The sequence below is a fragment of the Vigna umbellata genome, chromosome 2, assembly GCF_029865625.1.
Source record: "Vigna umbellata cultivar VRB3 chromosome 2, Vumbellata_1.0, whole genome shotgun sequence".
In the NCBI taxonomy this organism is placed as follows: domain Eukaryota; kingdom Viridiplantae; phylum Streptophyta; class Magnoliopsida; order Fabales; family Fabaceae; genus Vigna; species Vigna umbellata.
In genome coordinates this window covers 135,436-150,320 of record NC_142166.1, presented here as the reverse complement: position 1 = coordinate 150,320, position 14,885 = coordinate 135,436, and the positions used below count along the sequence as shown (strand labels likewise).

Sequence of the window (14,885 nt, the reverse complement as noted above, 5' to 3'; positions counted from 1 at the left end):
TTTTAACACTTAATCACATTTTAAATCTTTGCTAATGACTTTTTAATTTATTATGCAATATTTTAAAAATTTATTTCGCTTTACACAATTCCGTGAACATTTTACTTAACGATTATAAAAATTATATTAATAATATTTATATAAAACATTTCACTAATACACGAAAAACTAAAACTTAAAAATAATATATAACTCAATAATAATATTACAGTATATATTCCTTCTTTGATATAAGTACATTATTTAATATTACATATTTGAAATATACTACTATAATTATAAATAGGAGTGATAAAATGTGTCCATTTTGACTTGAACTATAAAAAATGCCCATAAGAAAATTAGCAACCTAGGCCAGCGAATCAGTTTGCCAAATTTCAATTTTATAATTTCACATTTTTTAATTTTTTTATTTAATATGTATTTTAAAAACATGCCTAATTATATTAATATTTTCTTTAAGTATTTAGTTAATTAATATCTTAATGAAACAAATAAATAATAATAATTACCTTTACCTATTAAAGTATTTTATAATTAATAATAAAAAATTTAATTTATAAGTGTTAATTTAAGTTTAAAAAATAATGTTCAAAAATTATACAAAAAAAGTAATCTTACAATTGTTTTTTCATTTTAATTTTTTAAATAAGAAAAGGAATGATTTGATTAATATAGATTAAAAATAACAATTCATCTCACTATCAGTAAACAAGTTAGAAGATTAAACATGTCTCATCATCATAAGAGTTGGCAGGCTACGGATTGACCTACCATTTTTCATCCCATCATCCATCATCTTTGCATTGTTTTCTTCTTCCTAATCATCATCATCAACAACCTTGTTTTCTCCCTCATATTTTCATCTCTATACTCACAAGAAACGAAGGCATGACATCCATCATCTTCATCTCTACTTTAAAAAACGAGCACACGTCACAAAAATTTCAATCTACAAAAATCACAACAATTAGAAATCTCAATTGCTAAAAATTAGGACAACCAAAAATCACAATCAAAGTCATCACAAATTACTTTGTCAATGTTGAGACTCAACTCCTAATCTCGCTCTCCCTCACATCACATGGTAAGGCCTTCTCTCAAGCTTGCATGATGGTGGCAACTCTCATGGTAATAATAGTTTGCATGATAGTGTTAATGTATGGTAATAATGGTAACTCACAAATAAAATTACAACTTTCTTTTTCAATCTAACATGTTTTTAAATATGCAACCAAAATCAAAAAAATACAAACATGTTTTAAAATTTTTATTTTTCTCATATTAAACAATAAATAAATCATATATTTCAAAAACTAAATCATAATTCTAAATGATCTCATAAGTTAATCCAACATATTTAAAAACTCTTTTTTATGTTTTGATTGATAAAGCAACCCAGCCACATTTTTAAACTCTGCATCCGAAAATCAAAATCACTTTCAAATTATATAATCCAAAAAATTTCTTCTAAAGAAAAATAGCTCTTAAACCATACAATTCAAAGATCATTTTTTACTTTCAGATGATAAATCCAAAAAGGACAATGGAAACAAAAATGAGGGTGCAGGAAGAGACAGTCAACGAAATGTGTCTAATGCAAAGTTGCAACCAAACACTCAATTAGTTCTTTGTGAAGCACAAATTCAAAAGACTGAGCTTGCTATTGAGTCCATTACCTGAGAAAATTACTAACCACAAAATGTGAGCACAAAGAAAATTGAACTCGTCCTTAACATCTCCAACAAAAAGATCGCCATAGGAATTCCATGAAGGGCTAGAAATTAAATTTCCCCTTGCATAAATACAATAACTGCATAGTAAAAGGAAAAAAAGAAACAAAACTTACGGCTAACACTATAAACTGAGCATGAGGATAAAACATGATACTAAATAGACCGAAGCTGCTTAACAAGGATATATTTCACATTCCGTTAACTTACAATAGCTGCTTCTCCATCAGGAGTGCTTATAATACAAAGTCTACAAAAGTGGTATAAATCATTCAACACAGAACAAGCTAATTGTCCTCTATAAAATATTATATAACCCACAAGTGAATAATATCACTTTGCTTAAACAAGATTTATAAAAGAGAAAAAAAAGAATAAGAATATCATCCAGAAGTGAACCTTGTTTACCCTTTTCTGCTGAAGCTCCTCCCATGATAGGCACCACATGCTAAGGCCATGCGTTTCTGTAGCATATAGAATGGCCATGCAAATGAGACAGTCGCTTCATCTGGTATATATGCTGCATCTTCATCTTTTAACCTACTACTTACTTTAATTCTTTGATGCAAAAAGAAGGATCTGAGTGCTTTCTTCTCTTCATTTCCGGCTCTCCTAAATGCAAGGAAACAAAATTTTCTTCACCAGGGCCACTCCTAAGTTCAGCTAGACTTTTCAGTTCCATGTCTTCTTTCAGGTAGCTGTGACGTACTGGAGACTTGCCAGCATAACTTGGTATGAATTGGTGTTCTACATTTGGCACTGTTTCAATCTCATTTCTGATATGAAAACCACAGAGCCTTAATGATGGATTGATTCTCTGTGAGGGTTCATCTTCAACTTGAGCATGTGGGATATTCAAGCAAATAGGCTCAAAGCTCTCTTCAAGTTTTTCTTTTATTGTCACAGTTGGAGAGGATTCTGCAACTGTAGAGTCAATTCCAGCAGAGGGACCATTTCTTTGCTCTAGCACCGCAGCTACAAAAATGACATACAAGGAAAGGAAAAGTCAGCTGTAAATGTTCAACAATGAAATAAACCATCATAAGCTAGGATATTTCCACTGACGCTCCAAATCCATTTCTAAAGGTTGGCAAAATGAGCCATGCCTTAAATCCTCTATATATGGCATTCAGTATATATCAGAAGTAGCAAACTTTCAAATTTCATCATATTTTTTCTCATCGGAGCTTGAGATTTTAAGGGGCTTAAAAGTCATTCAGCCATGTGGATGAAAATTAGATATTGTATAATGGGCTGGTAAATTGGACGTTCCATATGATCTGATGGTCTCAATCTGAAGGCTCGCTAAAACAGAGGCCTAATGACCTGCAGCTGGCAGGAGACAATGTGCGGACACAAATGGCTTGGGAGATTCAAAGTTTGGTGTTGTCAATCTGAAGGATCACCAAAACAGCGGCTGAATGGTTAGCAGGAGACATAGTGTGTGCACGCAAATGGCTTGGGAGATCTAATTTGGCAATCATCAGTTAAAAACAATTCTTAGCAAGGGTGTCTAGTGTAACAGACCCAATACTGATTAATGCCAACAAGGAACGTGAGCGGAATAATGTGGAGACAACGCAAATTGGTAAAAGTGATGATCAACAGAAGAATAAACAGCTGGCACAGGACCCAAGGCACATGGGAGTGCGTAAGAGTGAAAGGAAGAGAATAACGAATTCTCTGCTGCAAGATTTTGTAGTACCGTGATAGAAATAGGGCAGCAGTATAGGGAGAGTGGGGGCTGATGTAATTTTTCTCTCTGGTTGTCTTTTCCTTCTTTAGAGGATATTCTCATTCTCTGTTTTTCTGGTTTCTGCATCTGTACTAGCTAATAGCTGATGAGGCCATAGCTTTCCTTCTTATGCATTGTAAGAAATCCATCACCATAGTACCAGTACAGATTACCATCCTGATTTACCCAATTCTCGATAAATAACATCCAGCTGCAAATGTTGGCAGCTAGCAGCAGAAAAGTGAGTGTAAGAAGCCACTAAACCAGATGCCAGGAGGATGAAAGGATGAGGTGCTAAGAACTGAAGATGAAACACAGTGAGTGACTACTAACGAGGAAATGAGGGAAATTGTCAACGACATAAAGTAGAGCTCTAGATTTATAGAACTTGGCTCGGCAGCAAAATAGTAACAGGTCATGGAAGAAAATACTGCTATGAAACCATGTTGAAAATATAAGGTTATAGGTATTGAGGAAAGAACTTGAGAGAATAAAGCTTAGAAAAAATATTCTCTTGCATATTGTAATGTGTTAAAATGTAAATAAAAAATGACGGCATAAACCTTTATTTATACTAATACTAGATCATAATCCTAACTAAATAAGCAAATAAATCAAGAAATATTGAAACTAATCATATGAGATGATGCCACACACACACACTCTCTTGCATACATACACTCACACACACAAACACATATAAACAGGTTTTCTTTATTTGAAATTGAAACATTAAAATTACACGAGTTGAAAAAAATAAAGACATCAGCCTTAATATCTAAATCAAAAAGCCTCCTTGATCTAGAGTTGAAAGTTGAACCAAAAACAGTAAAGAAAACGGAAGTAGTTGTTTTATATCTAATGAAAAAGAACGAATGGGGGGAAAGACAATAGAGAGAGAGAGAGAGAGAGAGAGAGAGAGAAGAAAATTGATTGAAAATCAAATCAGTAACTCGTTAAAGATTCTGCTCATGAGAATCAGATATAAACAGATGTCTGAACTTTGTCCATAAACGAAGTTGCTTGATCTTAGATACTTTTAAAATAACAGCATTATCAAATATAGGAAATGATGTTCGAAATTGAGCACACAGGCTGTTGCTTACAAATATGTTTAAATAAAAAATGCAAAAATTATTTCCACATAATGACCCTTGAAATTGAAAGAATAGAAAAATTGGTTGAAGAATACACAATAACCATGATGAATAAAATTGTGGGCAGGGATGATTCTCTAGGACTGTCACGACACCAACAGACTCATGGAAAATCTTGGGACCTGGAAAACTAGCAGGTTCAAACTGATTTATCTGGGAAAGCCTCAAAGAAAATAAATAATTCTAGCGAATTTGAGGGGCCAAGCTAATCTCTCAAGGAAAGCCATGAGATCAACTGCTTTCTCTCATAATGCCCAATACCAAAGAGGGAAGATTTGAGTAGAGAGACAGTAAACCAAACATTGGCAAAAGAAAATAACAGAGCAGGGCAAAACATAGCAGGTTCTAGGATGAGGATGCCAAATAGAAGTCTAAACAGGTCAGGCTTTGGCAGGGCGAAACATGGCCCACATCATCATTATTATTAAACCTGGGTCTGACTTATTTATCTGTTACATGTACTTTTTCTGAAAGCCTCAGTCTGGCCAGTTTAAAAATCTTTCTTGAAAGTGTTAATGGAAAGGCGTACAAACAAGTGAATAAATCTAACTAGGTCAACAAACCTAAAAACACCAATGGGCTTTGTTCTTTTTTTTCTTTTTCTATTTTATAAATTCATACTAGACATCACTATGTATTTTGATATCTCAGTTATGCTGACATCCTAAAACACAACAATCATTTGCCTTCACATGCAAAAATTTATTAATAAACAAAAAATAAATATACAAAAAACATGGAGGGCTAAACCCATATAATAAAAATCAAACAATTCTAAGCATAGGTAGTTGAAAATTATTATGAAAAAAGTCATGTTGTAACCTGGATGACATCCCATCATACCATTCATACAAAATTTGATTTTCTAACCCTATAGTAGCTAGTTTATCCACACAATGATTATTGCTCTGATAAATATGTGAACTTTTAAACTCCATGTTTTTACAGATTTCCAAACATTTCTGCCACTGTCTTTTAAGAGACCATGGGACAACTTGAATAGAGGAATGGGCCTTGTTCCACATAAATATCTTTTATTTTCTAAAAACTAATACTAAAAAAATAAGACAGTCAAAAAGCAATAAGCCATTACATTAAAATTGGGTGGACACACAACATAGATAAGTCCTCACCTTGTCACATTATAAAAAAAGTGAAGAAAAAAATCTAAGCTAAAATAATTAAGCAATGAAAAATGTACTACATAAAGGGAAAAAAATGAAAAGTTTCAATCACAATCATTGAAAATTTGTAACTATAAGATGAAAAGGTCATTCCCCTCTATACCCTATATTCCAGCTCCCAAGGGACTTGGATTTCCCCATACAACCCTTCACCATCCACACTATCAGGCTTAGAGCATGGATAATATAGTAAGTGACACTACCTTTCAACGCCTACACTATCTAGGATGAGTTTTGACATCATCTTCTTAGAATTTGGGTTTTGGAACTAATTGAATCCCATCAAACTGATTTTACTGTCTCATAGTCCCGTTCTCCAAACAAAAACTGAAAATACGGAAATTGATCTTTTCTTTGTCCTGGAGAAGGTTCTGGATATACAGTTCTTTTGTTCAATGTTCCAGCCCAAGATCAGTGGGCCGTTTCCTCAGCTCACTTTCTTTTACCAAGACACAAGGTAAATGTTACTAAAATACTTTCTTCTCATCCCCATTGAGATTTCAGGGGGTGTGTAAGACATGTAATAAATGACATGTAATAGTTTCTGCAAGGAAAAAAGGTATGCTGCTTTGTTTGTATTTGTTAAAATTATGATAGCTATTGTAGTGTACAGCTTACATAAAGGTGTTCTTCAGTGTGTACCTAGATTTGGGTTAAGGAAGATCGGCCGTAGCATTCCTCTGAGATATGCCTGTACTACACACACACATCAGCTGAGTATACAAACTGACTTTTATCATTCAACTTCAAGTCGATATCAAAGCACTGTCACCAGTCAACCACTGTCTGCTGTCTCTGGTCACCGGCTGCCACCGCTGTTCTGTCCAGCAAAAGGTTAGGTATGCCTCAAAGAGCATGACCCAACCCTGGTGTTTGCTTAACCAAAGGCTCCACCACGTGCTTTGTTAGGCCCTCATCAAGCACATATATCTCCAAAGATGTTTGGTTTTACTTGTTTTGTTCATATTATCTCTCTAGGTTTGAACAAACTCCCTACAAAGGCTATTAAATTGTTTTATAGATATTTTTGCCTTCAAAAGAGATACAAATGCTACTGTCCAACTACCAAAAGATACTATCTTATGTTACATTTTTTGAGAACACCCTTTTTCTCATCCTCCATGGAAGCTCATGTGGCCATTCAATAGGTTCTACTTATTCCAAACTTTGGTCCTCCAATAATTTTGGTTTCTTCTACCTCCAACCCTAATGAAAACCAGTCCAACATTATTCCACCACCTTTCCTTACATATCGTCATAGCACACCCAGAGCTCCTACCACTACTCTTCCCAAAGTCTCATGATTTAGATCCTTCTCCATCAACTCTTTCACATTACTCCACTTCAAATTGGCCAATTTCTCTTAGAAGGGGTATTTGGCCTACTCGTAATCCATATCCTACTTACAATTTTGATTTATCAGTGTCTCCATCATATTCCACTTTTAGATTTTCTTTATCTGCCACCATTGTCCCAAACATTCATGAGGCACTTGATCATCATGCATGGCAACAAGCTCTACCAAGCAATGGCACATGGGATCTTGTTCCTGCAAAAGAAGACTGTTAATTGTAGATGGGTGTATGTTGTTTAAGTTGAACCTAGTGACGAAGTAGATTGCCTTAAAGGGTTGGTGACCGAAGGATATACTATAATTTATGGGCTTCACTACTGAGTTGCTTCTCTCCCATGGCCAAGTTCAGCACAATTAGGCTCTTATGTATAATGCTTGCTATTCGCCATTGGTCACTTCAACTTGACACTAAAAATGGTTTCCTTCAGGGTGATCTTGAGAAGGAAATTTACATGAAACAACCTACCAAATTTGTTGCTAAGGGGCAGTTTGGTCTTGTCCCAGACTTGATTTGATAAATTCAGTCACACTATGCACGCTTTTGGATTGGAACAAAGTGAGGCAGATCATTCAATTTTTCATTGTTCCACCCCAATGCAGAAGCTAAATATAAATCTATGTCTCTAGCCACTTGTAAACTTGTCCTTGAGAGGCCTAGAATTCAACTTATATGTTTTAAGCTTGGTGCTTACAATCTATATGCTCCAAGTTGAGGATGAGTATTAAAATTATGTTTGACTATTATTGTGTAGTGATCGGAAAACATAAAGCTGTTTTTGGGTGTACCTAGCTTTAGGCTAAGGAACATAGGTTGTAGCCTTCCTCTTTGAGATATGCTTGTACTCGTCTTTTATATATACACAAACATACATCAGCTGAGTACATACTCACTGGTTTTTATTATTCTAATTCATGTGTACTGGTGCAGTGGTGTTATGGGAAAGTCACCATTTAATGTCTAGAAATTTCTCAACTCTGGGACAGCAATGGAGTGTTTAAATTTCTGTAATCTGATGTCATTTAATCCTACTTCCATGTATTTCAAATGGATGCTCTGTTAGCTGAGGAAACGAATTTGGAGCCAAGCCATTTGAAACATGCTGGTAAAATGCATGGTGGTGGAGATAAAAACTCAGACAAAATTCAAGCTATAAAGATGACACGGCAGGAGAAACAGTTAATTTGAAAGAACAAAAAGAATAATGGAGTTAAAATACAACTTATCAGGGAACTCAGAAGTGGAGTAGTGATTGAACAAATTATTCTAATCGTGATCCTAACTAATGAAGACCAGAGAAATTTTGTAACAAATCCTGAGATGAGAAAATATGAAAAATAATCATAAAAAATAGTTTAGAATGTTTTAACAGACTATATAAACTTAAGTCTTTTGCTTGGGGTGCCCAAGGAGAAGAAGGTGCTATCCAAGGGTGTGGTCAAGGTTTTGAAGTAACTTTTTGCTTCAAAACCTTCTCATTTGAATATTTCTTCTTGCTATCCAAGGCTGAATTTTATCTTCATTTTCTTTGCCTAGATCATAAAGTTTCAAACAATTGTGAAGTAATAAACACTGGAAAGTGCAGACTTTTAATATTGAGGTAACTGCATTATTAACTGAATGTTAGCAAACCTTGGAGTGCTTCATTTGTAGTAATGAGATCAAGTTCAAGGAGATCAAGAAGTCGACCAAGATCAACTCCACTTGTCCAATTTTCTGGGGGTTGACCAACTTTTAGTTTCAATCGACCCCGATTAGCTGTCCCACCCCAGATAATGCCAACAGGACGTGGCTTCTCCCCATTTTGTCCAGTCAAAAGAATAAGGCTTCCACTGTCACCTTCAAGGTCAAATGTCTGCTGGTTCTCACCAACAACAAGAAAATCAGTGAGAAAACAAATCCCCTTCTCATCATTGTACTCTAGGGCATAGGCCATTATAGTCCCTGTAGTCAAACCAGAACTTCTTCCGACTTTAACCACTTGTCTTCCAATGAGACTGTTGATTGGAGACTGCAAGTCTATGATGTTTACATCACCAATCTCACCTACACCTTTTACAGTTGTAATTACATTGTTCATATTGAAATCCTCTGCAAATGGGATGAAGGCCCCATCAGCTCGCACAAATGTTTCTGCAAGAATACAAAATTGTAATGTGCATGTGCATCAGTCAAGGGTTGGGATCCAACAGAATTCTAAGCCAGAATCATAACCAACAAAATCGAAATGAGAATATCATGAATTTGACAATATAAGAACTTAAAACACTACTAAAGTGAAACATCTCCAGGTAGGGTGAAAGAATTAGATTTAGCATATAATGTAATGTTGGGATGAAAATGAAACCAAAATTACACTATAGGGCTCATCAGATCTCAAGCACAACCAAGACAATAGATCAGTGTAGTCATTACTGTGGAGGAACTGCAGGAAGAACACCATGGATTATTCAGCACATTTTTTTCATGTCGAGCAAAACAATATAATGCCTCACAGAAATAATTAGCAGAAAAACTCCCAACATTACATTTTCTTTCCACCGTAACAGATTTCACTTTTCAAGATAATTCTCTAAACAGAAACATCTCTAACTGTAAAACCATAATTGTTAAAATCTTAGCCTAAGCCTTTCAAATTCTGAGTACAGGTCATTCCCTTAGGAAATTAAGATGTAGCTTTCCTCTATATGGTACTTCTTTACAGTACTCTTTTGCATCTATAACTAAACAGAAACGGGATATAAAGTCTTGGCGTACACATTTTGTATACTCTATTTTACCCTTTGTAACTATTACCGTGTGAACAGTTATTTCTCTCCCACAATCTTATTTTTTTATTTAGTCTTTGTTCTCTCTCGTTTACTTCAGTAATTACACTCCCCAAATAATTCATATCCTCCAGCAGCACACCACAAACCACCCACCTATTTATTAATTAACCTTCAGATTTGTCTTTTATTTTTCATTTATTTTTTAAAGGATACAAAGAGGCACAAAGTTCCTCTTTTTCCCAAGTTAGTAGTTTCTAATAAAATCAAAACACTTTCTAAAGAAACATCTTGTTATGTAAAGAAACTCAACATCATCATGTAAGCAATAGGAACAAAAGTTTAGTTCCTATTATTTGCATTAAAGACGAGTTAGACCCCAAATTTTAAGATGGACAAATAGCTTGACTGAGAACTTCAGCTTGCTGATCATCACCAGTAAAATATTCATGATAATCTCCAAATTAGAACCACATTACCTGGGTTTGTTCCTGCAAAAATTCCATACCAAAGATCATCAGTAATAAATGATGTTGCCCTCTCAACTGCACCAAGATATACACCAGGTCCGAGACTGGGTGGTAATGGATGAAACATCTTCTGATTTGGATAGTCTAAATCAACAGCCACATGACGATTTGTTAGAAAGCCAACTTCTCGATTTCCAGTTCGGCTTTTGACAATAGCACCCAATGTTCCATATGTCTCTTGGCTTGCAACCTTAAAGGGGAAGAAATTATAAAGGAAGAAAGGGAAATAATTACCAAGACTTCAGATAGATGCCAGCATTACATGGAGGTTCAAGGTAGGTAATGAGGAGAAGAAATCAATATTTGGAAAAAAGAAAAATAAGAACAAATCCAAGAAAAGCAGTATCTGAGCAAGTTAAAAGTACAAAAACAAATGAAGATGAGTTTAGTACAGCATCGTTTCTTTATCTAGTAAAAGAATAAAGCCGTCTGTCAACAGCACAGCATAACCATCAATGCCCTAAATGGAGAATTATTTGTTTGCAACTATGGCTGCTCGGCCATTTTAGCCACCATTTCATACTTAAGAAATGTATCTAAAGAAATTCATTTCTGTGATGAAAACTATTATCTATGTCCATTAAAAACAAGAAATCTGTAACTTCAATTTAGGTGACTTGATAATACAGGTGCATACAACCATAACGAAAAGCTAGGAACAAGAAAATGCCTTACCCTGAATTGTTAAGAGAAAATCAAGAAATGAAAATTGTCAATTCAGTAATCCCACCAATAATTAAGACAGATTTACAGGTTACCAGACACAAATACTTATTATTGGAATACAGTTAATAATAACAACTCTGCCTTTCATCATTCATATGAATACTTCAATCGTACACGAATAACACATCATCGAGAATTTACCATCATAGACCAATGAATGGGTGGAAACATAAAATAAAATCTATAATACGTATAAAAAAATTAATTTATTGTCATGCCATGATTTGAATCAGGAGGAAATGTCATTTTTTTTAAATAAATGCCAATTATATTAACTGGTACCATTATAATCTATTTGGAAAAGGAAAAAGTGCTAAATATCAAAATATATACTACTTTCAACATAAAAATAAAAGGATAAAGACCATAACAGAAAGGATGATAATCTCTTCTCTAGTATCAAATTAATAAACACGATTTTCCTTTTACTTGAATTTAGTACGAAGAAAATGTAATACAGAGGAAATTGATTCTTCAAAGCAGAAGTACCTGAGAACCTGAGCCAACACATGACTCACTTCTTCTTAAGCCATCAGCAAGCTCCGTATATAATTGTTCTTTGCTGGTTTGTGCAGGTGCGCCGTAATAGGAGAACTCCACAACATCCACATCACACCAAACACCTCCTGGTCCCTGTTTCGAAAATTAAGAAATGACTTCAGCATCATTAAATAGAAAAAGCCTCATTGAAAATTACAACAAACTTTAGAATAATAGTGCTAAAGTTCCATTATTGATTTAACATGGTAACTTTGGAGGAAAATACATTTTATAATAAGTTAGGTTAGCACCAAAAGAAATAAGTATGCTTACTGGTCATCCATAAAATATGTTTAAATAAATTGCCAAAAACTAAAAAGAAAGAACACATTGTAGTTTGGTAGACTATTCTATCAGCATTCGATATCTAAAACATGTAGAAAAATTTTATGTTAATGCAACCAGATTTCCATACACATAATTTGAGAGAAGCTTATTTTTTTATACTAGAAAATTCTTAATCATTTTCTGATAAGAGACCATCGTAGGCCAAAAGTAACTAAATGATATTGATTGTGCTTTATAAGCATGTGGAGAAGCATACTGCTTTTATTAGCCTTAATAACACATTCATTGGGTATCCCAAGAATTTCTGAATAACCAGCACCTGTTTCTTATGTTAAATCATTGTTTATTTGCAACATCATCCTGAAAAGTTAAAAAGAATAGTGAAAAGTTTTAGCAAGCCAACATTTTAAAAATTTCCCATATCTACTAGTATCTATCGTATTTTCTCTTTTTCTCCATTCATAAATCCACAAACCATAGTAGCAGTACGTTACCTATTTGTAAAATACTAAATACATAATACAAAGACAACCAAATTGAAACAACAAAAGTAAAACATCAATAATTTTATTGAAAAGTGTGAGGAGATGCACTAAAGCCATGTAGAAACCTGCAACATAGCCAGAAGAACCAAAATTCCCCACCTCAAGGGCAGCAGGTAGGCACTGAACATGGTTGAGCCATTGCCTGTGAACTTTGTGGGCAACGAAGACAAGAATTGCTGGAATATCAGTCAAAAGACCTCCTCTAATTCGAAATCCAATTGCAGTGCCCAGACTGAACCTGCGTAAGATCTTGCTATGAAATGCCCTAATAGTCATCAATTCAAGCAAGGTAGTAGCCTGCTGTCCTGTTGGCAATCCACCCAAAGTTTCAGGCAGCACACCCTTTTGAAGGTTCCCAAAATAGTTGGCTCTATCTTCTGCTGCATCATTCCAGCGACTCAATGTAGGCCATGAAAAGTAGGCAGCGTTGCTCTCAGAATGCTGGGTACCTCCAGCAAAAGGTTGCAAGTGTGAAGGACTAGATGAAGGGTTAAGATGACCATAGTAGCTCCTTTCCAGGTCCAGAGCGGACTCCTCTGATTGCGTCGATCCAGAATGATGAGCTCTTAAGTCCAATCGGTTCTGATTCATCGGTCAATTCTCCTACATCACACCAAACGTATCTTCAATAAAATTAAAAAATGAAAGACCCGGATCCAATTATTCAAATGAAAAACACCATGACCTTTATACTCAAACTACAAAGTTTTTTCAATTAACAAACCAGTTTCAACATAGGTGGAGAAAATAGTTCAGAGAACATATTTTATACAGGTTTATCTATTGGCTTATACAGCAGAAGAAAATCGTTCACACAAAGTAAACGTCATCAGGATAAAATAAACCTAACAAGTGAAAAATTACTATTTCATGAACATAATATAAACAGCATAAACGGGAATGCCCCAGTACATCTCAACTGGAAACTTCATAAGTTTTCACAAAATATAAGAAAAAAATCAACACACAAGCAAAATACAAACTAAGGGAAATCGAGATCATTAGGCAAGTTCTTCGGTTGTAAAGGCCAGTGCATCTACAGAAATTTATCATGTGAAGACATAAAATATAAGGTCTCAAGTATAACAGTGGTACTCTAGAGTAGTCGATTATACATTTTCATTCAAAACATCAACACCTCTTTGGCACTACATCAAAATATTGGGACTGCAATCCCCTTAAAGCCAAAGCAATACCAAATCTTCAACTGATGTATTCAAAATGAACCCACCAGAAGAAAAACTATAGGAAACAAGCGACTCATCATGAAGTGAACAAAAGAGAATCCAGAATCTCCACATGCATTAACAGCCTAGAAATCCGAACCCCATCACAAGCTAGATGCTTTCATCGGAATAGAGAAAGAGAAATTAAAACAAAGCAAACAAAGAAAGCCATTCCAAGAAATAGGTACCCAAAATGGAACAATGGCCGAACAGTGTGTGCAATAACAGACCCGTCCCAGAAAGAAAAAAAAACAAACTCAAATCTTCTCAGCTCAGGCCCAACCAGTGCGAAAACAAAACGCAACCCCTTCTTCGAAAAGGGTTGCGAAAAAGATAGAATTTTTGCAGGCCCAACCAGAGAAAACTCACCGATCAGCAATGTTGGAGCAATGGAAATGGAGTCGAAAAAAAGGAGCTTGAAGGTTTTCATGCCCTAGTACATGTAAATACTGTGTCAATCATCTAGGAGATTAAGATTGCAGAAAAAGGGTATCTCTTGGTCAGAGCAAAGTCCAATAGGGTGCATTAGAATAGTGAGAAGGATTCCCAAGCTTGGCTGTGTCGTGCAGAGTGTGAGAGGGAGGATTGAGAGAGAGAGAGAGGAGAGAGAAAGAGAAAGAATGGTGATGGTGATGATGATGAAAGAGCACTAGCTAATAGCTATACTTGTGGATTGTCAAAAGCATTAATATATGTGTATGTAGTATCTACCATCTACTATGTTACATGCCAATACAATAAACTATGTATTATTAATATTAATTCTTTTAACCCTTTTCTGGTGTTTATAAATTAATATTTAAAAAGTGTTTGAGCTATGGAGATCCTATTCCCGTCACAGGTAACAATTATGAGTGGGAAATTTTAATGGAGGAGACATGGGCACCCAGGCAATAAGGAAAATAATATATATACATTTATTGGATACAGATGATATGATATTTATGAATTTATTTATGTGGGTGGGGTTTAGGGGGCCATCCTTGTTTGCTCCCCAAAAGTTGCACATCCTTTCAATCTTAATAATTCATTTCTCATCTTTCTATCTATTTACCTATAAACAAAATTCAGCCTACCCAACACACCAGAAGGAAAATTTAT

The 14,885-nt window shown here is 34.8% G+C and overlaps 1 protein-coding gene across 1 annotated transcript; it reads right to left on the bottom strand.

Moving 5' to 3' along the window:
* Positions 1 to 1,894: 1,894 nt before the first annotated feature.
* On the bottom strand, positions 1,895 to 14,445 carry LOC124846509 (protein NARROW LEAF 1-like). The gene is made up of 6 exons (XM_088105642.1): positions 14,154 to 14,445; positions 12,658 to 13,161; positions 11,675 to 11,818; positions 10,409 to 10,649; positions 8,794 to 9,294; positions 1,895 to 2,708 (listed from the first exon to the last, which is right to left on the bottom strand). Exons 2-6 carry the CDS (start codon positions 13,147 to 13,149, stop codon positions 2,281 to 2,283), a joined length of 1,806 nt encoding a protein of 601 aa, XP_087961768.1. The 5' UTR covers positions 13,150 to 13,161; positions 14,154 to 14,445; the 3' UTR covers positions 1,895 to 2,280.
* Positions 14,446 to 14,885: the final 440 nt, after the last annotated feature.

Bases quoted from the DNA above. Each gene is read 5' to 3' on its own strand.
- LOC124846509 (XM_088105642.1), bottom strand. From the start codon at position 13,149: ATGAATCAGAACCGATTGGACTTAAGAGCTCATCATTCTGGATCGACG. The intron at 11,819-12,657 runs GTGGGGAATTTT...TTTTCGAAACAG, and splicing joins GCCTACCTGCTGCCCTTGAG to GGACCAGGAGGTGTTTGGTG. The intron at 9,295-10,408 runs GTAATGTGGTTC...GTATTCTTGCAG, and splicing joins TTTTGCAGGAACAAACCCAG to AAACATTTGTGCGAGCTGAT.